General features: G+C 37.6%; 2 protein-coding genes across 6 annotated transcripts in view; both read right to left on the bottom strand.

Annotated features, from left to right (window-relative positions):
• Positions 1–8953: 8953 nt before the first annotated feature.
• The window catches only part of CAPNS1 (calpain small subunit 1), a 78939-nt gene continuing 61355 nt past the window's right edge, over positions 8954–26537 (bottom strand). Inside the window, exons 12-13 of the mRNA XM_012190219.5 lie at positions 21661–21882; positions 8954–11993 (exon numbers count right to left, since the gene is read on the bottom strand). The gene's annotated coding sequence lies outside the window, so the exon portion shown is untranslated. The remainder of the gene's footprint in view (positions 11994–21660; positions 21883–26537) is intronic.
• ZNF146 (zinc finger protein 146) overlaps positions 8954–26537 on the bottom strand; it is a 21005-nt gene continuing 3421 nt past the window's right edge. For all 5 annotated transcript variants that reach the window (XM_042230905.2, XM_042230903.2, XM_042230904.2 and 2 more), the window contains exons 2-3: positions 21661–21882; positions 8954–11993 (exon numbers count right to left, since the gene is read on the bottom strand). In XM_042230905.2, the coding sequence (XP_042086839.1) occupies positions 10350–11228 (879 nt within the window). In that variant the 5' untranslated portion in view covers positions 11229–11993; positions 21661–21882 and the 3' untranslated portion in view covers positions 8954–10349. The remainder of the gene's footprint in view (positions 11994–21660; positions 21883–26537) is intronic.

Genomic DNA, 26537 nt, shown 5'->3' with positions numbered 1-26537 from the left:
AACTACTAGCTATGTAAATTGTTTCCTCAACTGTAAAATGGAAATAAGTACCTACACTTCATAAACTTGATGTGAACTTTGACATATTATAGAAGACTCAATTACTGGTAACCTATGATTTCTGAGAGAAAAAAGGCAGAGAGGACTAAGAAAGGCTCGATGGAACAGTGATAGCTGATCTCAGGCTTTGATGAATAATTTTGATGGCTGGTAACTGAGAATTATAATGGGTGGACATTCCAAAAACAGGAAAAAGCATGACAAACATTGCTAACGTGGAAAACAGCAAAGCAAGTCCTGGGAATATTAAGCAATCTATGTTCAGTTGACATATAAAGTATATGCTCTAAGTTAGTGATAGATTAAACTTGAAAAGTAGAAAGTGACCAAAATATGAAAGACCTTGAATAATACAGTAAGAAGTTCAGACTGTTCAGGAACTGAAGAATGATGGACATTTATTCTTCATGCAACAATGAGATAACCAAAATTATCATTCAGATTTATCTGGGAGATATAAATAGGGACTGCATGTTTATCCAAAGACCACATTCTGCATCACTCCATGATCTCAAAAAATTTGCTCTTTGGCAATCTCCTTACTGGATTATGTATCAGACTGGCATTTCCCAATTCACTCAGCAACCCAGGCAACCATTTAACTGTTCCCATTAAATGAAGTTAGGGAGAATAAAAACTGGTTCTTGTTGGGACTTCCCTGGTGGTGCAGAGGTGAAGAATCTGCGTCACAATGCAAGGGATGTAGGTTTGATCCCTGGTCAGGGAACTAAGATCCAATTGCATGACATAGAGCAACCAAGGCCGCGTGCTACACAGTCTGTGTGCATGATGCAATAAAGATCTGATGTGCTGTGACTAAGACCTGATGCAGCCAGATACATTGTTTTTTTAGTGATTCTGGTTACATGTGAAACAGATGGATGTCTGCAAAGGGTAGATGACAGCCCTACTTTTCGGCCGTCAGTGCAACCACTGGTCAAACGTCCTAACCCGCTCTCTGCTCTACTTCTGTGCTTATATTTAATTTTGCCCTTGGAAATGGCAGATGTGTCACGAACACTGCAAATGTGTTAAACCCCAACTCTAAAGGTTCTGCCTCCATTTTTTGCCTTAATTTAACCATGCTTTTTCTAAGGATTTCTCTTCCTCTCTACGCCTCTAGAGTTGATGTTGCATATTTCCCATGCTTCACATCCATGGAGCCCAGGGAAAGGGTGGGTGCTATTTTTTATTACCTACCTACACATTTGTATCCCTCATTCTTTTAAATTTATTTAATTGTAGGCTACTTTACAATATTGTAGTGGTTTTTGCCATACATTGACATAAATCAGCCATGGATGTACATGTGTTTCCCCATCCTGAACCCCCCTCCCACCTCCATCCCCATCCCATCCCTCTGGGTCATCCCAGTGCAGCAGCCCTGAGCATCCTGTCTCATGCACTGAACCTGGACTGGTGAACTGTTTCACATATGATAATATATATGGTTCTATGCTATTCTCTCAGATCATCCCACCCTTGCCTGCTCCCACAGAGTCCAATAGACTGTTCTATACATCTGTCTCTCTTTTGCTGTCTCACATATCGGGTTATCATTACCATCGTTCCAAATTCCATATATATGCGTTAAGTATACTGTATTGGTGTTTTTCTTTCTGACTTACTTCATTCTATATAATAGGCTCCAGTTTCATCCACCTCATTAGAACTGATTCAAATGTATTCTTTTTAATGGCTGAGGAATTTTCATTTATTAATAAGTCTTTCAGTGTGAGACCTATGTCATATGCTTATATCCCTTCCTGTACTTCAAACTACTGTAACCTGTTGAAAACTCATTTTGGGAATATAGTTTTGAAAGAATCTTATGGATCTAAGCTTTTATTTTTTTTAAAGAAACTTGCATTTCAGCTAGACTTACTCTAACTCGTGCTGGTAGTTTTAGGACATACGTATCTAAGATCATTTTCACAGGAACTGTTTCAACCAGGTTTACTGGTTTCCAGGTTGTGGGTTAGAGTATGCCTCTCCAAAAGATATGGTTTTTTTAATTAAAAAATAGTTATTTTGGCTGCACTGGGTCATTGTTGATGCACACAGGCTTTTCTCTAGTTCTCTAGTGGTGCGTGGGGCTTGTTTTGTTGAGGAGCACGGGCTCAGTAGTTGTGGCACATGGGCTTAGTTGCCCTGCAGTGTGGGATCTTCCTGGGCAAGGGAAAGCACCTGTGTCCTGTGTTGGCAGATGGATTCCCAACCACTGGACCACCAGGGAAGCCCCCGAAAAGATATGTTCAAGTCCTGACCCCAGTAGTTATGAATGAGACTTTATTTGGAAACAGGAACAGGGTTTTTGCAGATATCAAGCTAAGCTGGAATCACACTGGATGAGGGTGGGCTCTCCATCTAGTAACTCCTGTCATAGAGAGGAGACAAAGGGCATAGGATCATGTGAAGAGACTGGTGTGATGCAACTACAAGTCAAGGAATGCCTGGGGCTACAAAAGCTGTATGAGGTAGGGATTCTTCCCTAGGACCCTCAGAGGGAGCAGGGTGCGGATCACACCTGTGGGTTTTGGACTTTCTAGCCTCCATAACTGTGAGAGAAGAGCAAAACACCAGACTTGGTGGCTTATCAAAATACTTGGTGGCCTAAGTTTTGTGGTGTTTTGCTATGGTAGATCTAGGAAATAAACAGTCCTCAGTCACTGAAAATTCCAACAGCAGTTTTTGAATTTTCTCTCTAGCTCCATTATGGTTACCTGCATGGAAAACTTACCCAGTTGGCTGGTCCACCTCTTCTGTCATATACTTTTGCAATGGTAGAGAATAATGAAAGAACATATATCATGTGTATTATAAACTGAAGTTGAAAAGGGAAAGTATGTCTTTTTCATTTACGCAGTCAGATTTGAAAGCTTAAATTCTACCAAACTTACTACAGTAGGACTCCAGCTAGGCCAAGCAGGAATTCTACAAGGAATGCAGTATGTGGACTTTCGTTGTTCACTTTTATTACACAGCACACCTACACTTCTTGAAAGAGAAAAGGTGAAGGGAAAAAAACCCAAACCATCCATAATCCCAGCTCTTCAGGATTATCACTCTGACATTTGCTAACCATTCTCCTTCATATTTTATTCTGAATTTGTACAATAAGTGTATTTGTTTAGAAATGGTTACTTTACACGTTGTTTTGTTAGCTTCCCTATCACACTGTAGAAGATGATGTATTTTTATTGCACGTAAAAACACCCGAAGGGCAGTGGAGAAAGTGACCTGAGGGTAATGAAATGTGCCATGTGCTTTCCCATCCCACTCTATTCATGCTTTTGGCACTCTCCAGAGTTAGAGAACAGATTCCTACTTGAAAGTACTTCAGGTAAAAGGATTCTCAAAAGCCTTCCAGCTTACGCTTAACACTACAAGAAGGCCAGGCCTGAATGGTTATCCGTAATTGATGGGTGAGGAAATAATTCCTAGAGAAGAGTGAGCCAGATCTAGGCCATGACAGAGTTTGGGCCATCCCCCATCCCTTAGGCCATTCGATCATAAGGGATTTAAAAAATAACAGAAATGATTATTTCCCTCGAATTGACTTTGCTAATAGTTTTAAAATACCTGGTGAATGTGTCAGTTTCTCTGTAGTTCTTTATTAATAATCTCAGGCTATATTATTCAGCAAAATACAAAACTAGAATTTTATCTTCTTAGTGAACTGAAATGTTTATCATTCTCTGGTGACTTTAGTAATGTTTTCCTTAAAGACTATTTTGTCTGGAATTTAAATAAAACAGCTTTCTTTTGGATAGTGGTTTGGTGATTTAGTCGCTAAGTCGTGTCCCACTCTTGCGAGCCCATGGACTATAGCCTGAAGGCTTCTCTGTCCATGGTTCTCCAGGCAAGAATATTGGAGTCGGTTGCCATTTCCCATGTGCCTAATATATCTTTTTCTGTATTTTTCACTTTTCTGTCCTTTTTAGATTTCCCTTGCAAATAGCCTATAGCTGCTTTTAAAAAAGAATCCTATTTCACGATCCTTAATTTTAACTGAAAAGTTGAGCCTTTTACATTTACTGGATTGTTTCTTAGATTTATTTCCACTCTTCATGATGTGGTCTCTACTTACCTTCCATTTTGGTTTTGTTGTTTCCTCCTCACATTCCTGCCTTTCTTTGGATTGGGTTTTGTGTGTGTGTGTTTTCCTTACTCCCATTATCTTCCTCTAGTTTTTCCTCTCCCCCCACCACCCACGCTTCCCTTTCTTAGTGGCTACCCTGGTTGTTTTCAGCATGTACACTTAAACATCTAGCATCTTCCTGAAATATAAGGATCTTACAGTGCTTTAACCCAATAACTCAGTCACAAAAGTTTGTCTCTCAAAATCTGAGTTCTTTTAACTCCACAAAGTAGACTATATCATGGCTTTCAGTCACTATTCCTTAATAAAAACATTTATATTAAACATCGTGTAAATGTTTAACCTTCAGTGTATTTTAGTTTGGTCTCCGGTGTTTTCTCCTGTTTTAGACATTTTCTAAAAGATTCTATTTTCTAAGATTCCTGGTGCAGCATTGCTAGGAACTCCCTGGCTGCCTATGCTAATTAATTAACTCTACCCAGCTAAAGCAGACGTGCCCTGGAGTTCACTCATTATATAGAACTTTTATAGGGCTTTCCTGGTGGCTCAGATGGTAAAGAATCTGCCTGCAATGCAGGACACCCAGGTTTGATCCCTGGGTCGGGAAGATCCCCTGGAGAAGGAAACAGCAACTCACTCCAATTCTTGCCTGAATTCCACAGAAGAGCTTGGTGGGTTACAGTCCATAACATCGCAGAAGAGTTGGACACAACTGAGCAACTAGCACTTTCTTACAGAACTTTCATTCGATAACACACACTCAAAATTCCCATTCATGTGGCAGGATATCTGAATAAATATCTCTCCTGATCTTCTAAGGGTAGAAAAATAATTAGAGAAAAGCCATCCCCAGGGCATGCAGTGCAAACTGGACATATCTTAGGAATGTCTGAAATGAGGGGTGACTGTTGAGGGAAAAGGAATTTTTACTGAAATATTCCAGAGCATTAAGACAGTTTATTGGGGACCTATAAGCATGCTTCAGTTATTCAGTATGACAGACTTCCTTTGATCTCAAATCTTGCACATTCCCTCCTCTTTCATTCTAACCAGTTTCATCTGATATTCCACTGAGAAAATACAGTTAACCAAACAGGAACTCCTTTTATTCTCCCTACCACCAAATTCTCAGATCTGCTTGCTTTGACACCTGTATTCTCTTCCCTCCTGTTCAGAGAAAGTACCACTTACTGAGTCATCTGTGTAACAACTCATCTTCTCCCATCTTCTCAAATACTTCCGTCCCGAAGTTACCTTCCAGTTTACAAATATACTGTACCCAGTTTTAATAACAAACCAAAACTAAAGAACCAAACTCCCTTTACCTCACATTTGCCTCACACTAACCAACCTCTGGGCTTCCAGTGAAACATTTAAAGGCTCTACACGTGCTGCCTCTCTTCCTATCTTTTCCTTTACCCTTTAACTCTAGGAATGATAAACATCTGTTAAGCACTCTAGGGATGACAAACATCTGTTAAGCACTTATGTGCTGAATACTTAAAAATGTGAATTATTACTTACTCCTTACAACTTTATGAGATGATATACAGATAAGGCAGCTGAGGTACAAATGTTACAAAACTTGCAGAAAGCCTCAAAAATAGTGGCAGTAACAGTTTTTAAACCTGGTAACAGATCCAAGTTCTTATCAGCCTACCTTATGCTAAACCAATCTGATTTATGACCCCCCCCCCACAATCCACTAAAAAGATTATTGAACAGGTTTACAGTGGCCTGTATACTGCCAAGTTTTAAGGACACTGGCTCATTTAATTTGTGGTAAAATCAACAGAATGATCATCTCTATCTACTTGGCTTCTAAGACACCACACTCTAGATAGGCTTGTAGTACCTCATTAGCAAAGGAGATCAGCTGATTTTCTTTCCTCTGACTTAGGAGAGTACCAAGGCTCAAATCTAGCTTTCTTGCTTCCTCTAAATACTATACTTTACCTCAAGGATCTTATCCTATCACCTGTCATCAATACTGTTTAAAGGCTTCTGGTGCAAAACTTAAAGTTGCTCTGATTCCCACTTATTATCAAACAAGCTATACAGATCTAACATACCTCAAATTCTTGATTCTGTTCCCTCCTAAACTGCTTCTCCATGGCCCCTATCTTAATCAGCTAGCCTTACACATTAAAAGTTGGCACAGTATTTGATGTCTTCCTGTTATCATGCACCTCATAAGTCAACTCATTTCCAAATAAAAACCAGAACTATCCATTTCCACCCATCTCAAATGTTAACATGTCTTAAACTTTTATCACCTTGCTTTAGTGATTACTCAAGCCTCTAAAATGGCCACTCTGACTCTATACTCCTGCTCCCATTTCAACCCACTCTTCACAAAGCATCAAATAGTCTTATCAAAATATCAATTACACTGCCGTACTTAAGTCTTCTTTGGCAGATTCTCATGGCACTTAAGAACAAACCAAGTCTTTAACACAATGGCCTATGACTCTCACATCATATGTTCCATACCTGTATCTTCAACTACATCCTATACCACCTTCCCCCAACCCCACCCAGCACACACAAAAGCACTGGTAAGACCTTAAAAGGATAGCAGTATGTTGTTTTGATATTCATTATATATCTAATGACCAGCGTGTAAGAGGTAGTAAGCGAATATTTGCCAAAGTCTGCAAAAGCCATCTCTCCCATCTATTACACTGAAATAATCACAAGAAGCCATAAAATAGACATAACACACCAAGTTCGTCACTTGCCTCTCATTTTTTCTAGATATAAAATGGGGAACTAATATGCATTCTCTCTACAACCCAGTGGAGCTGTTCTGAAGATAAAATGGTTTAGACTGTAAGTTCTCATAGTGTGGTCTGTGGCACAGCAGCCCCAGCATCACCTGGGAACTGGTTGGAAATACAAATTCTAAGCCCCCATCAACACTGATTTCCTGAATCAGGAGCTCTGGAAATGGGACCCAACAATAAGCCCTCATTAAGCCCAATTAAAGATTCTAGTGTACACTAAAGTTTAAAATTTTACATGAAAACACTGTAAAAAATAGAACTAAACACCAGGTTATTACTGACTTGTATGACAAAATCACCTTTGCTGTTCACCAATGGTACACAGTAAAATTACAAAGTGGGGTTTTTCATAAAATAGTTTGTGTTGGCCCAGTATTTTAAAACAGAACACCTTAAATGTGAACTACATATGCAGTATCTAAGCAAGAAAAGCAGAGATAGTATTGCTTAAACAGACATAACTAAGGAATACCTCAAACAGTAGATGAAAGGTTGTAACTGAAAATTAGGATAATTTATTTTGCTGGGTTTGGAGAGAGATGTTTTATGGTGCCTCACATGGTTTGGGTATAAGGGAACTACTAATATGTATGTGGGCAAAGTGGGATTAACCATAATTTATCTTATACATCTTGACTAACAATGATTCAGGTTCCCAACAAACTACTTTATTAGGATGGAGTAAGATAGATGTTCAGGTCATCTGCCTCCTGACATGTTAAATAAAATGACAATTGTGATTTTCAGATCTGACTTCCCTCTTTGGATCAACACTGCCAAGCTGGGTGGGAGTGGGGGATATCCTACGCCACAGTCAACAGATACATTAATGTATTCTCTTAGTTTTGTCTTAGCGTTTCAGGCTTTATTTACTGACTCCAAAGCTGCAAAAACAGAGCCGAGTTAAGACCTAAATGAAGCATGAGATTAAGAAAATGCCTTATGACTAAAATCTTTATGGGGAATGTTCTTCCTACTGTGATTGATAAGTAGAGACACTTTTTTTTTTTTGGCTGCACCCAACCCCCAACCAGGGACTGAACCCATACTCTTGACAGTGCTAAGTGCAGAGTCCTAATCACTGGACCACTAGTGAATCCCCTGGAGGCAGTTTTTAAACGGTGTACAAACAACTGGTGTAATTCCCTAGTAAATTAGTACATAACAACACAGTAACGTTGTGGGTTTTCTTCCTTTCTGGACATGCAGCATGCAGGATCTTAGTTTCCCAGACCAGGATTGAATCCCAGACCAGGGATAGAACCTGTGCCCCCTGCACTGGGAGCATGGAGTATTCCCTGCATTGCGAGGGAAGTCCTTAAGAGCTTTATAAAAAGCAGTTTTAAGTCAACCTCAAATGCTGTATTTCTGATGTTCACCATTCAAGAAAATCTTAAAATATTATTTATATCAACTTATATTGTGATAAGGGAATAAAAAGTACCTTCAGGAAGGATTGGTTTACACAATAGAATCCTGCCCAGAGTATGAACCACTTTTTCCATACCCATCCCATCCTCTCCACCTTTGTAAAAGAAAACAGTAACTTGACAGGGAGACTCCCTTCACAATGTCTACCAAATCATCACGCAGTATGTTTCAAATATCTTACAATTTTGTCAGTTATACCTCAGAAGAGCTAGAAAAAAACAAAAACAAAAATGATGTGTTTGTCAAAGTAGGGGAAGAATGAAATAACCTGCAGATTAAGACTGAGATCCAAGCGTTGACATTTAATTCAAATTGTGGATGTTCTGGGATGCTGAGTGATTTTCTCTTTTTAAAAATAAAATAATCAAAAACTTTCTTGTTAACGCATATGCTGTTCCACAGAAATGTACAAGATGTAAAATGGTCATTCCAAAGTCAGTTTATCTGAAAAAAGACAAATTATATGAAGTCTATGTTTATCTTTATTTAACTAAATGTTCTTAAAACTTCCTAAGCTCAAATGATATGTCACAAAATAGTGTCAGAAACATGAAGATATAAATAAATTAAAACATTTGGATTATACTGTCAGTTTTAATTTTAATAAAATAGATAATTTCCTACTACATAGAGAGCAAGTCCATCCACTCATTGATAAAATTTTAGAAATATTTCCTATAAAAAGTTTAGTAGTTGATTGGGAATGAATCCATTAGAACATGATTTCTATAGGTACAGAGTGTTCCCATCCTCACCCCCATACTTACTAATTTTGAGAAAATTTAAAAATACAGAAAAGTACAAAAAATAAGACAAGATATCCATATACCACAATCCAGAATTAACCAGTATCTCAATATATTTTTTGCAGTCTTTTTTTTTTTAAGAGAAATTGATGTTTATATATAAAACTGAAGTCCCCCTCTAACAGCCCCCTCCCCCACACGCATTCCCTTCCCTTCTCCACTCTTCACAGGCAACCACTATCAAGAGTTTGGTCTGTATCCTTCCAACCCATTTCAAAAACACTTAAAAAACATACATACATATTATGTATCCATTACCAATATATAGCACTGAAATTCTGTGAGGAAGTTTTCATTCAGATTTACAAAAATGTCATCGTATTATGTCATTCTGCAACTCTTTCCCCCTCAACATGACTTCTGAGATCTTTCTAATACATATAGATCTCATTTATTACACTTTACAGATATACAGTATTCCATCATAAGTATTTTCCATTTTGTTCCTGATGCGCATTTGTTTCCAATTAATGAGTACTACAAATCATGCCACAGTAAATAGTCTGGTACATAATTTCCTGAGCATACAAACTCAGAGTAGAATTGCTAGATATTTTTCAATTTGCCATAAGGAATGTTTCCATTCCCAAGGTCATAACCATTTTACTATATAGCTTTCTCATACTTCTGCTTTTAACCCAATCCCCTTATCTTTGTGTATAGTTCATGTTCTATTTTTCCCCCCCTTGGAGAACAAATTACCTCCAAAGCACTTTTTAAAATAGTCTCATTAGCTTCTCAGCTCCTGATGCCTTTTCTATATTATAAATTCTAATAAATGCATAGGTTTTTGCAGAATCTCTTCTGTTCTGCTAAATCAATACCATAGAAGTCTCTTTCTTTCTAATACTTATAGCTTTGTTTTTATTACACTGGTGAAGATCTCCAAATTCATGCAGATGGCAATCATAAAAAAGTTTTCCACTCCCAATTTTAGTGGAAATGCATCTAAAGTTTTCAGTATTACCTTTGCAGTATGTTTTTTATTGGATACAGGATTTTAATCACACAAATGTCTTTCTCTTCAAGATGAATTCTCTGGTGTCCTTTAAGTTTTTAGCTTTTGCTTCCCTCATTTGTGATGCCTTCCTTCAGAATGATTATTTCTGATGTGTTATAAGGTGTAAATTCCTGATGAACACCTTTCATGATATCCACAGGATTTTAATGGGTATGAATTTTCTGGTGTCTAATGTGGTGTGACTTCTGGCTGAAAGCTTTCCCACATTCACTACACTGATAAGGCTTCTTACCTGTGTGTATTCTCAAATGTAGAGCAAGGGTTGAGAATTGCGAGAAAGCTTTCCCACACTCATTACAACCATAGGGTTTCTCACCTGTATGGCTTCTCACATGTACAGTAAGAGATGAACTTTGAGAGAAGGCTTTTCCACATACATTGCATTCATACGGCTTATCACCTGAATGAATTCTCACATGTACAATAAGTGATGTTCGCTGAGAGAAGGCTTTTCCACATTCATTACATTCATAAGGTTTCTCTCCAGTGTGAATATTTTGATGTTTTATGAGGTACTTCTTCTGACCAAAAGCTGTTCCACATTCATTACACTTGAAGGGTTTCTCTCCGATATGAATTTTCTCATGCTCAGTAAGGTTTGATTTGCCACTGAAGGTTTTCCCACATTCCTTACATATAAAGGGCTTCTCTCCTGTGTGAGTTCTCTGGTGCCTGATGAGGTTTGACTTCTGAATGAAAGCTTTCCCACAGTCCTTACACTCAAAAGGTTTTTCTCCAGTGTGAATTTTCTGATGGGTAAGAAGGTTTTCCTTCTGGCTAAAGGATTTTCCACATTCATTACATTCAAAAAGCTTCTCTCCAGTATGGGTGTTCTGATGTTTAATGACATACTGCTTTTGGCTGAATGCTTTTCCACATTCATTACATTCAAAAGGTTTCTCTCTATTATGAAAATGCTCATGCTCAGTAAGAGTTGATTTGTGGCTGAAGATTTTCCCACATACCTTACAGGCAAAGGGGTTTTCCCCACTACAAATTCTCTGCTGACTGAGGTGTGACATCTGAATGGAAGCTTTCCCACATTCACAAGGTTTCTTTCCTGTATGAATTTTTTGATGAATGAAAATTTACTTTTAGCTGAAGGTATTTCCACATTTCTTACATGTGCTGGGCTTCTCTGTGTATGGCCTTTCAAATGTAGAGTAAGAGATAAGGTTCAAGAGAAAACTTTATCATAATCAGTACATTCAGCGCTTTCTAACTCTAAATTTTCTAAATATTCAGTGAAATTTATAACCTTCACTGATTTCTCTCCAGTATGAATTTTCTTCTGCTCAATGAGATGTTATCTAGGTAAAGGATTTTCAATATTCTTTAGAAGCAGAGGATTTCTCTCCAGCCTGACTTCAACATTGAATGAGGTGCAACATACAAATGAAAGTTTTCCCACATTCAGCAAATTCATAGGTTTTCTCTCCAGTATGAATGCTCTGATATCATGTGGGGTTCAAATTTTTAATGAAGGCATTTCCACACTGATTTTATACCCTTTTACAAAAAGGGTTATCACTACAAGGAGTAAGCTGTGGAAGATTTCCACACTATTTAAATCGATGATTCTTTCTTACGCAACTAACTCTAAATTGTGTTTCAAACTCTAGGTTGAAAAGGCTGTTGCCTTAAAAGATAGTCTGATATCAAAGGAAGCACTTTTCCAATTTTCTTAGTCACTGCTTTTTTCTGTCTGTACTTTATTGAAGCTGGATGCAACTTGTCTTCCAAGTCTTGTTGCCAATCTATCTGTTCATCATCTTCTCAAGCTTCTTCTAAATAAAATGGAGTACAAAGAATCATCATTTAAAGCAGTTAATGTATAACGTGCTTAGAACTGTGGCTGGCACATGGTAAGCACCCATAAATGTTAGCTTTATGTTATCAGTATTTATGAATTTTCCCATTATTAGTAATGAAATTTCAGATTGTGCTTTGGGGGATTAACTAGCTCAAAGTATGAAAGAATCCTCACGATAAATGTCTTCAACTAAATTTGAGATGGAAACCCTTGAATAGGACACCTGGTTGAAAATTAAACATTCACATATATACAAACAGCTCAGAAAACTCTTGAAAAATAACAACTTCATAATCCAGCAAATTGAATATAACAAAAAATGAGGGATTAACATACAGGATAAAAAGATAACCACATAAAATTGAGAAAGTCTACCAGGGATTCTGAAAAAGAGAAAGGAAAAGCCAACTGCTTCCTTCTAAAATTCCATTCAAAGGACAAGAAAAGGGAAAATGGCACAAACTCACAAGAAAGAAGAATGACAGGCAACATCAATACACACAGGTATTAACATTTTTTTTTAGTAACAAAGTACATGGAGGATTTTCGACAGAAGAGCTGAGGAAGTTCAAATAACAAAAAGGCACTGCAGAAGAGGACAATGAGGTCAAGCAAGCAAACCTGTGCCACAAAATATCATAAAGACTCAGAAAATGACGGGAAATTTAAGCACCTCAAAAGAAGGAATAGTATTTGCTGTAAAAATAAAATTTGTTTAAGTTGCAGCTGGCCCCTTACTGTCAGTCATGAGGACAAAGGGCCACTCCTTTCACAAAGTCAAAGTTATTCTTTGCAGGAATTTAATCACAGAAGCCTCAGTCTCAGGGACACTCAACAAATGAGATGACAGGTGCTATACTGAAAGCAATGGGATGTATATGTAATATGGTGAGACCCCAGCTCCATTCTGTAGTCGATGCCAAAAGTGTTGGAAACTTTGAGTAGGATATGAAAGGACCCTTTTCTGGACAAACTAAAAGGCCAGTGAAAAACTTAAATAGGATGCCTCCCATCTAAGATGATACTTATTTGTGGTCATTTTTTTCTGGTGAAACAAAGGACCTGGTCACATCTGATCATGAGAGTAAGATAGTGTAACTCAGAAGGAGACCCCCAAGTCCATGAGGCATTCTAGGCTCTACTCTTTATCCACTGACTAGAAGCACCCAGGAACAAAAGAGCTTACCTTTTAGTGAATCACTCTTAAACATGACTGTTTAGCCAATACTCCACACACAAGAGAGAAACCCCACTAACATGAAAGATCAACATTGAAAGACAAAAAGAAACTCTAAGGAAATAAAGGTAAGGCACAGCAAACAACAAAACCCTGAAACCAACTGCAGACAGTTATGAGAAGATATTTTATCAGTGAAACAGTTAACAGCATTCTGGAAGCAAGAAACAGAAAAAGTTCCCTCAGAAACTAAGACTGGGGACAATGGGGTGGGGTGAGAGGTAAGGTAAGGGTAACTATATTACCATTCACCAATAACAGGGTTCCCATAGTGCAGGAGGATTGCACTGCTTCACTCTAGCAAACTCAGGCATGGCCAGGTGCCTTGTTTGGTCAATGACATATTAGCACAGGTGACAACTGTCATTTCCTGATAGAAGTTATAAGAAGACACATTGAAGGATAAACCAAAGTAATAAAATAGCCGAGTAAAAGAAGTTCCAGAAAATGAAAGGGGGAAACTGGCTTAGAGGAAATATTCAAAGAACAAAAAAATGTCCTCTCCTCTAAGTCATGACTCTCCAGACGACTTAAAAGGTGCACTTGGTACCCTGCACAATGAATAATAAAAGATGAATATCTAGACACATTACTGGGACATTTCAAAACAGCAAGGAGGCGAAAAATGCTTTCAAAAGAAAGAACATACATCATTCAAAGAAAAGAGAATAAAATTTCCCAACAGAAAGACAGGAAGCTAGAAGACAGAATTCTGATTGAAAAAAATTTAAGCTTAGACTATCAATCTAATGAGACAGTCAAGTACAGGCATTTTTCAGTTATGCAAATGCCCAAAATGCACCTCTTCTCCCAGGATGCTATTAGAAGATATGTTCCACCAAAATCAGTAGACAGAGATGGTAACAGATATAGAATCCAAAAATGAGGGGATGTACAGGGGGGTAAAAAATGAAGTAATTTCTATGTTAATGGTGATGAAAAGCTACAAGGTAAGAGATGACTATCAGGTCAGAGTACAGCCTGGTCTACACTGAAGAGGACAAGAATTCTAGACTTATTGTCCCCAAAGGGAAAAATGGAGATTTCCCAATGCATGTAACAATGTAGAAACTAGTACTGAGAAGGCTTTGAACTATTCTGAATAGGAAATCTGTGCTTTAGCATAGGAAAATCAAGCAAACAAAAAGTGTAGTGAGTATCAAATCCATGAAAAGCAAAAACTATAAAGAATATTAATTTTATACATATACACATATACTTCTGTTGTACACAAGATGACAGTTGTCTCAAGGGAAAGCACTTGGGCAAACAAATTAAGTTGTGAGCTAAACCTAGCCACTTTACTCATGAAGCACCATTTTTTACTTTATTTCATGCTGCACCATTAATTTGCTTTAAACAATTAATAAATGCTTTACCAACTATGGTTATTAAGACTTGGGCATTGTTTGGCACAAACTTTCTTCAGACAAAAAGAGAATCATCTCAAGGGAAATAATTGATAGTATATGCTGCCAATGATAGAATTTAAGTTCTCAAACAAAAGTAAAAATCAGGATTTTGGAAAACCTGTTTCCTCCACCATGTGACTGAAACTTCCAAAGACTTTTCTAATGAGACTGGTAATGTTAACAAAATATGACGTTTTGAAATTGTATGAGTTACGTCAACACTTGTGTGTTCAGTCGTGTCTGACTCTTTGCAACCCCATGGACTGTAGCCCACCAGACTCCTCTGTCCATGGAATTTTCCAGGCAAGCATACAGGAGCAAGTTGCCATTTCCTTCTCCAGAGGATCTTCCTGACCCAGAGATTGAACTGGTGATCTCTTGTGTCTCCTGCATTGGCAAGCAGGTTCTTTACCAGCTGAGTCACCCAGGAAGGCCCCCATGTCAACATTTGAAAGAGCTGCAGTTCAACTGGCTAGTGCATGATGGGTTTCCCTGGTGGCTCAGAGGGTAAAGTACCTGCCTGCAATGTGGGATACCTGAGTTCAATCCCTGGGTTGGGATGATCCCCTGGAGGAGGGCATGGCAGCCCACTCCAGTATTCTTGCCTGGAGAATCCCCATGGACAGAGGAGCCTGGTGGGCTACAGTCCACAGGATCACAAAGAGTCAGACACAACTGAGCAACTAAGCACATAATGTATGATGTTACAAAATCACGCATGGGTCAGAAATCCATTCAAAGTTTAAGATAAATGGATATTGTGTAAGAGAACAGAAAAATCTGTTATAATTTCAAATTTCACACTGTGGCTAATCTTGAAAAAATTACCACTTGTGAAGTGTTAGTATAGTACCAAAGAATATTCACAATTATCCGAAAAGGCTATTAAAACTGCTCCACAAACATGCAAACAATGCCACTCTTCTCACTAAACTCTTTTATTTTGGAAAACTGTTACTTAAGAATTGTAATTTAAGTAAATTTATATGTAATGAGATTATTATTTGAGTTTTTTAAATTAATAAATGTTTTCAAAAGTTTCTCAATTTTACATTAAATAAACATAAAAGTCCACATAATAAACCAAAGCCCTTTGGAGGCCCTCAAGTCTTAGGACTGACTATAAATGCTACTGTTCATGGGTAATGGGTTACATTCTGTGATGAGGAAAATGTGATAATGGTGATAATTACACAACTTTGTGAATATACTAAAAAACACTGAACTGTATATTCCCAAAAGGGTAAACTTTATGTTATCTGAAATACATCTCAATAAAGCTGTTTTTTTAATTAAAAAAGAAAATGTGAAGAGTTCCTAAGACCAAAAAGTTTGGGAATTGATGCTCAAAACATTTCTCATTATTCATTCAACAAATACCTTCTTCTACCTTCTTCTTACTGTGAGTCTGGCATAGTTCTAAGCTCCAAGGATAAAAAGCACTGAACAACTCTGACAAAACTTTCTGCACCCATCAAGTTTACATTCTAGTGGACAGAAAAAAAGAAATAAAAGAGGTTTGTTAACAAGTTTTAACTGCTATGGGGAAAAAATTAGGGAATGGATAAAGAGTTATAGTTTCAGACAGAACAGCTTCTGAGAAGGTTAAGATTCATGACCTGAAGGAAGAAAGAGAGTGATCCTTACAGATGCGTGGAGGAAGAGCATTCTAAGTAATGGTTAAGTTCAGAGGCCCTGAGAAAAAGCCTACCAAGCATGTTAGGTATGCAATCAATGAATCACAATTAGGCATATTACGTTCCTTATATCCCTCGGTTTAACCCAACCCCTTCCTGTATCTTAGGCTTCTTATAATCTATAGAACCTCCTGGAATCAGCTCCAGTAACAGGCTCCTAAAGACTTCTCCAATCTTGTCTTGTACTTCTAAACATCTTTCCCTTAACTTCTATTCACAATCACACTTCACTTTTCTTAAAATAAGTGTTTCATATGAAGTATTTCTAAACCCAAATTTCTACATAGCTAAGTCAATATACTAACTATAATCTGAGATGCTGGACTGCAGTAATGGCTGTACTCCTTTTTTCTTTGGATGGCTGACAATTAAGTATTTTTAAATACAAGGGGCAAAATCAAGGGGGAAATAAAGGAGAGGACAGTTTACCATTTAAAGATTAAAAAGACAATAACCAGATCCAACATTTAAACCTTGACTGGATTCTGGCATTAAAGACAAAAAAGCTATACAAGGTATTTTGGAGGCAACTGGGGAAATCTAAATATTATTACATAATATTAATCATCTAAGGTATAGGGAAACAGTGGAAACAGTGGTTGACTTTATTTTGGGGGGCTCCAAAATCACTGCAGATGGTGATTGCAGCCATGAAATTAAAAGACGCTTGATCCTTGGAAGGAAAGTTATGACCAACCTAGACAGCATATTAAAAAGCAGAGACATTACTTTGTCAAACAAAGGTCCGTTATAGTCAAGGCTATGGTTTTCCCAGTAGTCATGTATGGATATGAGAGCTGGACTATAAAGAAGACTGAGTGCCAAGGACTTGATGCTTTTGAACTGTGGTGTTGGAGAAAACTCTTGAGAATCTCTTGGACTGCAAGGAGATCCAACCAGTCCATCCTAAAGGAGATCAGCTCTGGGTGTTCACTTTTAGGACTGATGTTGAAGCTGAAGCTCCAATACTTTGGCCACCTGATGTGAAGAGCTGACTCATTTGAAAAGACCCTGATGCTAGGAAAGATTGAAGGTTGGAGGAGAAGGGGATAACAGAGGATGAGATGGTTGGATGGCATCACCAACTCAGTGGACATGGGTTTGGGTAAACTCCAGGAGTTGGTGATGGACAGGGAGGCCTGGTGTGCTGCAGTTCATGGGGTTGCAAAGAGTGAGACACAATTGAGTGACTGAAGTGAACTGAAGGTATGATAACAGTATTTCTGTTATGCGGGCCCCCCCATTAACATTATTTTTAGAAAATGCAAACTTCATTATTTAGGAGTTAAATGTCATGCTGTTTCAATGCACACAATACTCATGCACTAGGAAACAGATACATCAAACATGGCAAAATACATATTACTAAATCTATGTGGTGGATATACAGTAGATCAATGTACTCTTCTTTCAATGTTTTTACTGTTTGAAGATGTTAAGAACAAATCTAAAAAAATCTTTCTACAATAATTCAGATTATTTAATAAGTTACTGCATGTGTAGTCTAAATTTCAGACAGAAAAAATAAAATACTGCCCTTCCTTTCAATAGGTCCATATGATAGATTCCACACATAAAAGTAAAAAACATGTAAGATGTTTACTATGGACTTTTGAATTTCTGTGCAAAATGTGAAGCAGGATGGACAATCATATGGTAGATCAATAAAAGAGGAATTAAGTAACAGGTTTAAATAATCAGGAAATGAAAAAGTAGGGAATTGTATAATCAAAGGCCAAGATTCAAATAATTTTATATAGAGAAAGAAATATGTTCACATTACACTCACAGGGTTAATATGTCCTCTCCTGATTAAACTGTATCTTTTAAAAGGCTTGACTGACCATGTCACAAGGACCAAGAGAAAGGAAATGATCTAGACCTAATTTGATGTGACGCCTGGACCTGAAATAATGAGCTGAAACCTCTGTCTAACACAGTGAAAATGAAGTCACAATTGGATAATTGTTTATCCCATAAATAGATAAAATTATGGTGGGCAAGACAGAAAGGCTGGAGGTGGAAAAAGAAAAGATATTTATAGAAAGCTTGGGACTTCCCTGGTGGCTCAGATGGTAAAGTATCTGCCCTACAATGGGGGAGACCTGGGTTGAGAAGATCCCCTGGAGAAGGAAATGGCAACCTACTCCAGTACTCTTGCATGGAAAATCCCATGGATGGAGAAGCCTGGTAGGCTACAGTCCATGGCATCGCATAAGAGTCAACACACAACTGAGCGACTTCACTTTACTTTCCTTTTACTTCTAACTTCAGAATGAATGAGTCATTTCTGAGAATTAATTTATAAAAGGGAAGAGGAAAGGCAGAATGCAGAATTCCAGAAGACATGTCCAATAAGAGGATAGAGTGAAAGGGGAGAAAAAAGCAAAAGATGGGGAAACACTTAGATAAAGCAACAAAAGCACCCATAAAGCTGAATCTGGAAAGAACTCCTAGAAGAGTGACTCAATCATAAGCAGATCTTTTCCTCTAAAACGGTAAAATAAAGACATGTTGGGATTTCCCTGATGGTCCAGTGGTTAGGACTGCGCCCTCTCGCTGCCAAGGGCCCAGGTTCAATCCCTGGCTGGGGAACTAAGGTCCCATAAGCCTCAAAGTACAGCCAAAAAAACCAAAAAGACATCTCTGCTCACTCTGTCTGAGAAGGAGAAAGATAAAGACAAAAAGGAAAAACCGCATTGTTGGTAAAAGTAGGAAATAGCTATAATTCTAATGTCCTACTAGGAAGAATATGAGTAGGCAGCTGTCACTGCTGTTTTTAGGAAGAGCTCTTATGCACAACACTCTCCAAAATCAAACGGCACAGTCTCAGGGGGTCACATCACCACCTCCTAGTTTCTAACAACAGAATCTAGGAATGCAGGCTGGATGCAGGAGACTTGGACACAATGGCATCTCTGAGTGGTAAGAAAAGTAGAACTGAGCAAGGATATACAGACAACACCACTGATTAAAGCAGCTTGTCAGTATAGCAAAATATACATCTTCTCAACTTTCTAGGTTCCCTAAATTCCTGACTTTCCAGCTCCCTAGATTCCTGATTGCCTACCTGAATATGCACTTAGATGATGGATAGGTAGACAGGACACAATTAACAAGTCCATAAGAAAATCCTTGCTCGGTCTCCCAAAATTCCTGAAGTCTTCTTGTCTCATCCTCGTCTAGTTAAGTCGTCAGTAACTTCTCTTTCTCTCATATCCAACATATAATCAGTCAATCTTTCAACTATTCCTTTAAAACATCTTAAAAATCTGACCACTTGTCACTAAGTATAACTATTACCTAGATCACTGCAGTAGTGATCACTCACATTAATCTTCTAGCCTTGGCCCCCTATACTATATTTTCTTTATAGCAGCTCAAATTTAATTCTGATCTTTTCACTCCTCACCTCAAAAACCTTTGATGGCCTCTCAAATCACTCAGAATAAAGGCCAAAGTCTATGATTTGGCCTGTTACCTAACCAAACCCTTTATCACTCTGCTCAAGCCCACTGCCCTCATCACTATTTCTTTAAGAGGAAGCTCCAGCCTCAGGGCTTTTAAGACTTTTTGTTCCTTTTGGCTGAATGCTCTTCCACCAAATACTGCATACTGCGCACTCATACTCTTAAATGTTACTCTCTTAATGAGACCTTTCCCTAACTTATTTAAAATTATAACCTCCAACTGGCCCTCACTATGCAAGTTTTCCTTGCTTTATTCTTCTTCATAGGACTCACGATCATCTCATAGAATACATTTTTTACCTATTTACTCACAGTCTGTCTTCCCCAATTAGAATGTAGACCTCAAGAGGGAGGAATTTTTGACTGCTTGATTCACTATTTCCCTAGTACCTGAAATGGTGCTAAATATAAATCATGCAGGAAATACTTATTGAATATATCAATATACCATGATGGTAGACATGTAAATTGGTTTACTTCTTTTCAGAACAATGTGCCTATTCTATCTAATCTATAAATAAACTTAACTTTGACCGAGCATTTCTACTTAGAGTAAATTAGGATGTAACTGTATCTGCACATCTCTGCAAAGCAATATAAACAAGTATATTGACTTGCATCTTCACTCACACAAGTCTGGAAACAACCTAAATGTCCATTAAAGGCAGGTTAAATGAATTAAGTGTTGATGGAGAAAAGAAGAAAACTATGCACACAATAGAATAATACCATCATTTAAATGAAAAGACTGAGTGCTTATATATATATTTGTATTTGTACCACAGATACATTAATATATGCTTATTTATTCACAGACTACCTCAAGAAGAATCCATGTGAAACTCTTAAGTGATTGCAGCTTTGAGAAAGAACTACAGGACCAAAGGTCAGATGTTTTCACTGATGTTCAAAAATTTTTTACAAATTCATATACTATGTTAAATAATAAATACAGACTCATCCATCCATTCATCTATACACACACACATAGCAAAAAAGCAGAACTGATTTCTACAGCAAAAACTTCTGAAAAGAGGTACACTGGGGCAGAAGGGAAGGAGGCAGGAGTTTATTGATACAATAATAGGGGAACTAGATAAGAAGACAACAGGAAGTATGATTACAGATGTAAAACAGGATGCTGAAGTATTTAACCACTGAAAAATGAGAGAAATTGGTAAGTAATAAAAAGGAAACTGGAGAAGGCAATGGCACCCCACTCTAGTACTCTTGCTTGGAAAATCCCATGGACGGAGGAGCCTGGCGGGTTTGCAGTCCATGGGATCGCAAAGAGTCGGACACAACTGAACGACTTCATTTTTACTTTTCACTTTCATGCATTGGAGAAGGAAATGGCAATCCACTCCAGTGTTCTTGCCTGGAGAATCCCAGGGACAGAAGAGCCTGGTAGGCTGCCATCTCTGGGGTCGCACAGAGTCGGACACAATTGAAGCGACTTAGCAGCAGCAGCAGCAAAAAGGAAACTAAATATCAGACAATATGTAAACCTAACATTAAAAGACAACTCACAAGGAAAGGAGACTACACACACCAGGAGATATGAGACTGAGGCTATCATGGAAGACAGAGCAATCACAGAGAGGCAGAGGGAATGAAGTGTGAAGGGCTGACACACAGAATAAAAATAAGAAGGGCACCTGGCCCTCTAGAATCTGATTAAAGGGATCGACTACTGAAAGAAAAAATAATGACTGGAAATGTCCTTCAGGTTTCTAAAGACTCACTCTAAGACTAGGGCTGGTAACAAAGCTTTTCAGAAGCGCTGACTGAACAATTGTGATGTGCCTGGTTGTGATGCACTCACCTGAACAAACTTCCTTTCCACTTCTTTCTCCACCATCCAGAGTTCGTCTTCGTGCTTCAACAGAGGATCACATCCAGCCTGATCAGTTCACAACCTGCTACTGGGGAAATGACACAGCACTAGAATGTTAATGCTGGAGCCAAAGTTCTCTCCTAGAACTCGGCTGAGCCCTGGGGCCTCCCGGCCTTCTGAAGGATGAGGACGGTGCACAAGGAAGTGACCCTGTGAAAAAGAATAAAGTAATAACTTTTTGCCTTAAGAGATCAAAGCATATACAACTATATGAGAAAAGGTACTATCTGGATCCAGAATTTCAAAGCCATATACTCATTAAACCATTTAAGGCTCCACACACCGAGAAATGAAGGAAGAAAGGGGCAATTTATTTTGAGAATTTGACTTACATAAGAAAAGCTGTTCACATCTTACGTGACTGGCTGCTACTGTTCTCTAGCACCACACTTCTACGTAGGTTCCTAAGTATGATTTTAACTGTGACCCTGACTCTTGGATGAAATTTAATATTCATTATCTAGAACAACATATGCCTATCACAACTAAGTCACATGGATAAAGTTGTTCTTAACAGTATTTAGGAACAAAAACTGAAAAAGTGTTCCTGGATTCCTAATATTTGATTGCAATATACTCTAAATGAAACTATATATTAAAAATGTCCCATAAATATGTTCACCCACACATTCAAAACAACAACAAAGAATTATGAACATTATTGGGACAATAGACAAAAATCTGAATATAGACTTTGAAATAATAGTATTAATATTATATTTTCTGATTTTGATTACTATACCATGATGATGTATAAGAATGTCCTTGTTCTTAGAAAATTTATGCTGAAGTATTTATAGATAAAGGGAGCAGTATACAACTTAGTCTCAAATAGTGCAAAAGAACCTACACATTTCTGGAGAATTAGAGAAGGAAAAATAAGGCAATTTAAAAAGTAAATGGTGGGGGAGGGAGGTGGGAGGGGGGTTCATGTTTGGGAACGCATGTAAGAATTAAAGATTTTAAAATTAAAAAAAAATAAATAAAAAATAAATTTTGTGAGAAAAAAAAAAAAGTAAATGGTGAATTTGGGTAAAGTGTATATGGGACTTCTCTGTACATTGCACTCTTCTCTAGAAAGGGTACATGCAGCTTTTCTATAAAGTTGAAATTACTTTTTTTAAAAAAAGCAAAATCCTAAAAAATACAAGTTACTACTTATACACTCTACTATGCATGGTGAAAAAGCACAGTCACCAACTTATACTGGGGTATGGCAGATGGAAGGCTCAGAGCATGACTTAAATAGTAATGTACACAGAGATAAACATGAGAGTGTGGGTTGCCTAGAAACAACCTGCAAGAAGAAGGAGATCAAGTTTGATCTGGACATTCAGAGTGTCAGGTTTCTAAGGAACATGCAGGCAAATATATCCATTAGGCAACTGCATACATAAACAGGGAGCTCAGAACAGCCTAGAATGGAAATGGCAATCTGTCAGCTGTCAGACTATAACTGCTGCAGAAGATAGGCGGAATGTTATGTGACTGCTTATAGAGAACACACACAGTATGTGAATGGTCAAGGACAGAATCCTAGGAACACCAATGGTCAAGGAGACAAGGAAACATTTCACAGGAGCAAGGTGACTGCTTAGTTTCAATCTTTTAAGTACTTTTCCTTAAAACCATACAAAATATTAAGCAAAATGGGTTAATGGCTAGAGGAGAGTAAGGGGCAAGCAGCGACTCATACATTACACCTGTACTGAAAGTAGTAGAGAGAATTTAACTCTACATTATATGTCAGTGCGGCCCCAAAACCTCAAATAGCAGAGGTGGTACAGGAAGGACAATAATGTGTGACAGCGTAGCAAGAGAGCCTAAGAAAATGGTGAGAGTTCCTTAAGGTAGCAGCCTTCAGAAATAACCAGGAAAGATTCATTCTCAGAATGAGGAATTCACCCTGAGTGAGAACTGTGGTCATCAACAAGACTCATGACAAAAAAAAAAAAACAACACCCAAACTCCATGTTATCTCTACCAAAGGAAAACCCACATAGGGGGCCTATAGAGTGAGTTGCAAAAAAGCCTATGAAGAACTAGGAATGCTGAGGGAGATTCTAAGGACTTAGGGAGTTCAGAAATCCACAGCTAATATTTCCTTACAGAATAAGTCTTACTCTAAGACAGAATCAACGAGAGTAAAACCTAGATTAAACTGAAAAAGACTGCAGGGGAAGCAGAACAGACTTAAAAAGCACTTAGGAGTGGGGTGACCCCAGATTTAGAAACCTCTAAAAGTAAATGCATCATCCTGGAAGGCAACTACTATGAAGATTTATGGGAAACAGAAAGAGAAAGATAGAGGTCGGCCTCAACCAAGTTAGGGTCAACTAGCCAAAGAACAGGAGGAAGCTTTTAAACACTAGAAGAGGCAGGAGAGCCTTGAAGCACAGAATGCTACTATGTTTCTCTTTTCCTGGTACTCCTCTAGGAAAATCTACCTCCTACAAACATGGCAAATACTTTGTGTCTATACAAGGAGGCTTTAAGAAAAGCAGTGGCAATCAACAGCAGAATTTTCCAACAATTAAACTCACCTGAAAATTACTGCCACAAATACATAAAAAAAGAAAAATAATGTAACAAAATTATTTTTTGAAAAAGACAAAAACTTTAAGCAAACAAAAGCTATAAAAAGAACACAAAAGATACATGGAGAAAGTGAGTTACAAAACGGTCACCCAAAAGGAGGAAATGGAAAAACAAAATATGAATGGGTATATTATTTTCGTTGTTTGATGTTTTAAAGACTGTAGTTATCAGAGTTTAGAGAGATTTTCATTTCCTTGATTAATGGGATCTTTCCTGGTTGTTGTATATGAGGCTTGGCAGTGGTCTCAGTTTTAAACTTTTTATTTCTACTCACACCCCCAGAGATCCAGGCAGGAGGAGTAATATTTACACATATAGGTCATCATAATCTACACCTGACCACAAAAGCCAGCATCTTATCTAATGCAAAAACATTAAGGGCATTTCTATTAAATTCTAAATAAAGATAAGGATGCCCAAAGTCTCGTTTTAAATAATTACATTTAAATATAATTATAAACAATAATAGATTGAGCAGGGAATAAAATTAACTTATAGAAACCAACAAGCTTTATATTATATACCACAACAAAGACTCCATTCATAACAGCAATGTAATAAAGGACCTAGAAATAAATTTAGTAAAAAGTGTCTAAAATTTATATGAAGAAAATTTTAAGACACTCTAAAAGACCCAAAAGGAAACTAGCATATATACAACACACAATACGTACACACACAGGAATATTCAACACTATAGTGCCTTTCCCTAAAATTATTTTACAAAATTTAATGCAATATCAATTAGCTTTTTCCCAGGACTAGACAAGCTTATTCTAAAGTTTACATAGAAAAATAAATGAGAATAGTTAAGAAACTGAAAGAGATAAGCAATAACAGGAGACCAACTATACTAGATATTAAAACAAAATCATAAAGCTCACACACTAAAAAGATAAATATGGGTACATGAATACAGACTAGAAGATGGATGAGAATATAAAGTCCAGAAACAGACCAAATACATGAAAATTTACTATATGATCAAAATAAAGAATCTTAAAATAGTAGAGTTAAAGGTCTTTTAATATTAATAAATGGTGTTGGAAGTACTGGGTAGCCTACTGGAAAAAAATATAAACCTGGATGCATACCTAAATATCATACGCTAGGATATGAAAACCCATAAAAATTACAACCCTGTAAGGATTTGAAAGTAAAGATGAAACTTGGAGTGAGAAAGGGTTTCTATGACCATAAATGGGAGAAGGCAATGGCACCCCACTCCAGTATCTTGCCTGGAGAATCCTATGGATGGAGGAGCCTGGTAGGCTGCCATCCATGGGGTCGCTAAGAGTCGGATATAACCGAGCGACTTCACTTTCACTTTTCACTTTGATGCATTGGAGAAGGAAATGGCAACCCACTCCAGTGTTCTTGCCTGGAGAATTCCAGGGACAGCGGAGCCTGGTGGGCTGCTGTCTATGGGGTCGCACAGAGTCGGACACGACTGAAGTGACTTAGCAGCATGACCATAAATGGAAAGACCAATTAACTAACATCATTTTAACTAACTGATAAATCTAACATAAAAACAAAAACTTCCTGATTCCACGATTCTTAAAAAGAAACAACCACTGAACAATATCCAAACACAAATTTAAAACGTGAAAAAAACCTGCAACTCATCTCACATAGGACTAACCTTTCTAATGTAATTTAACAGTTCCTAGAAGGAAGAGGGACTCTATAGTAAAACGAGGAAAAGGATATGGACAGTTCCCATATAAGTACATGTGGCCTTTAAAGGTACTCAACTGCACCCATAATAGAGATGTAAATTAAATCTACATTTAGATATCAATTTTCACTCATACTTTTGGCAAAAAAATAAAACATTCAACACTACACTCTGATGGTAAGGTTCTAGGAAGAGAAGTGTTTTTGCAGATAAGAACATAAGGGCTAAGAAATTACTTAGCCCTATGTGCAATTCCACTTGCAGCAATCTACTTTAGAGATAATCAAGGGCCTTCCCAAGTGGCGCTAGTGGTGGTAAAGAATCCTCCTGCCAACGCTGGAGAACCTTTCATAAGTACAAAATGACACAGGTGAAAAATTACTCATTACTGCCAAGTAATTAGTAACAGCAAAAGATTAGGAATAACCCAAATGCCCAACAGCAGAATCAACTACAGTACACACACACACACAAGGCAGTTAAAAATCATGTATATGATTAAGAAAGGGTATCTCTGGGGTATATT

Source organism: Ovis aries, chromosome 14 (genome assembly GCF_016772045.2).
Source record: "Ovis aries strain OAR_USU_Benz2616 breed Rambouillet chromosome 14, ARS-UI_Ramb_v3.0, whole genome shotgun sequence".
Classification (NCBI taxonomy): Eukaryota; Metazoa; Chordata; class Mammalia; order Artiodactyla; family Bovidae; genus Ovis; species Ovis aries.
This window is presented reverse-complemented; position numbering and strand designations above follow the sequence as displayed.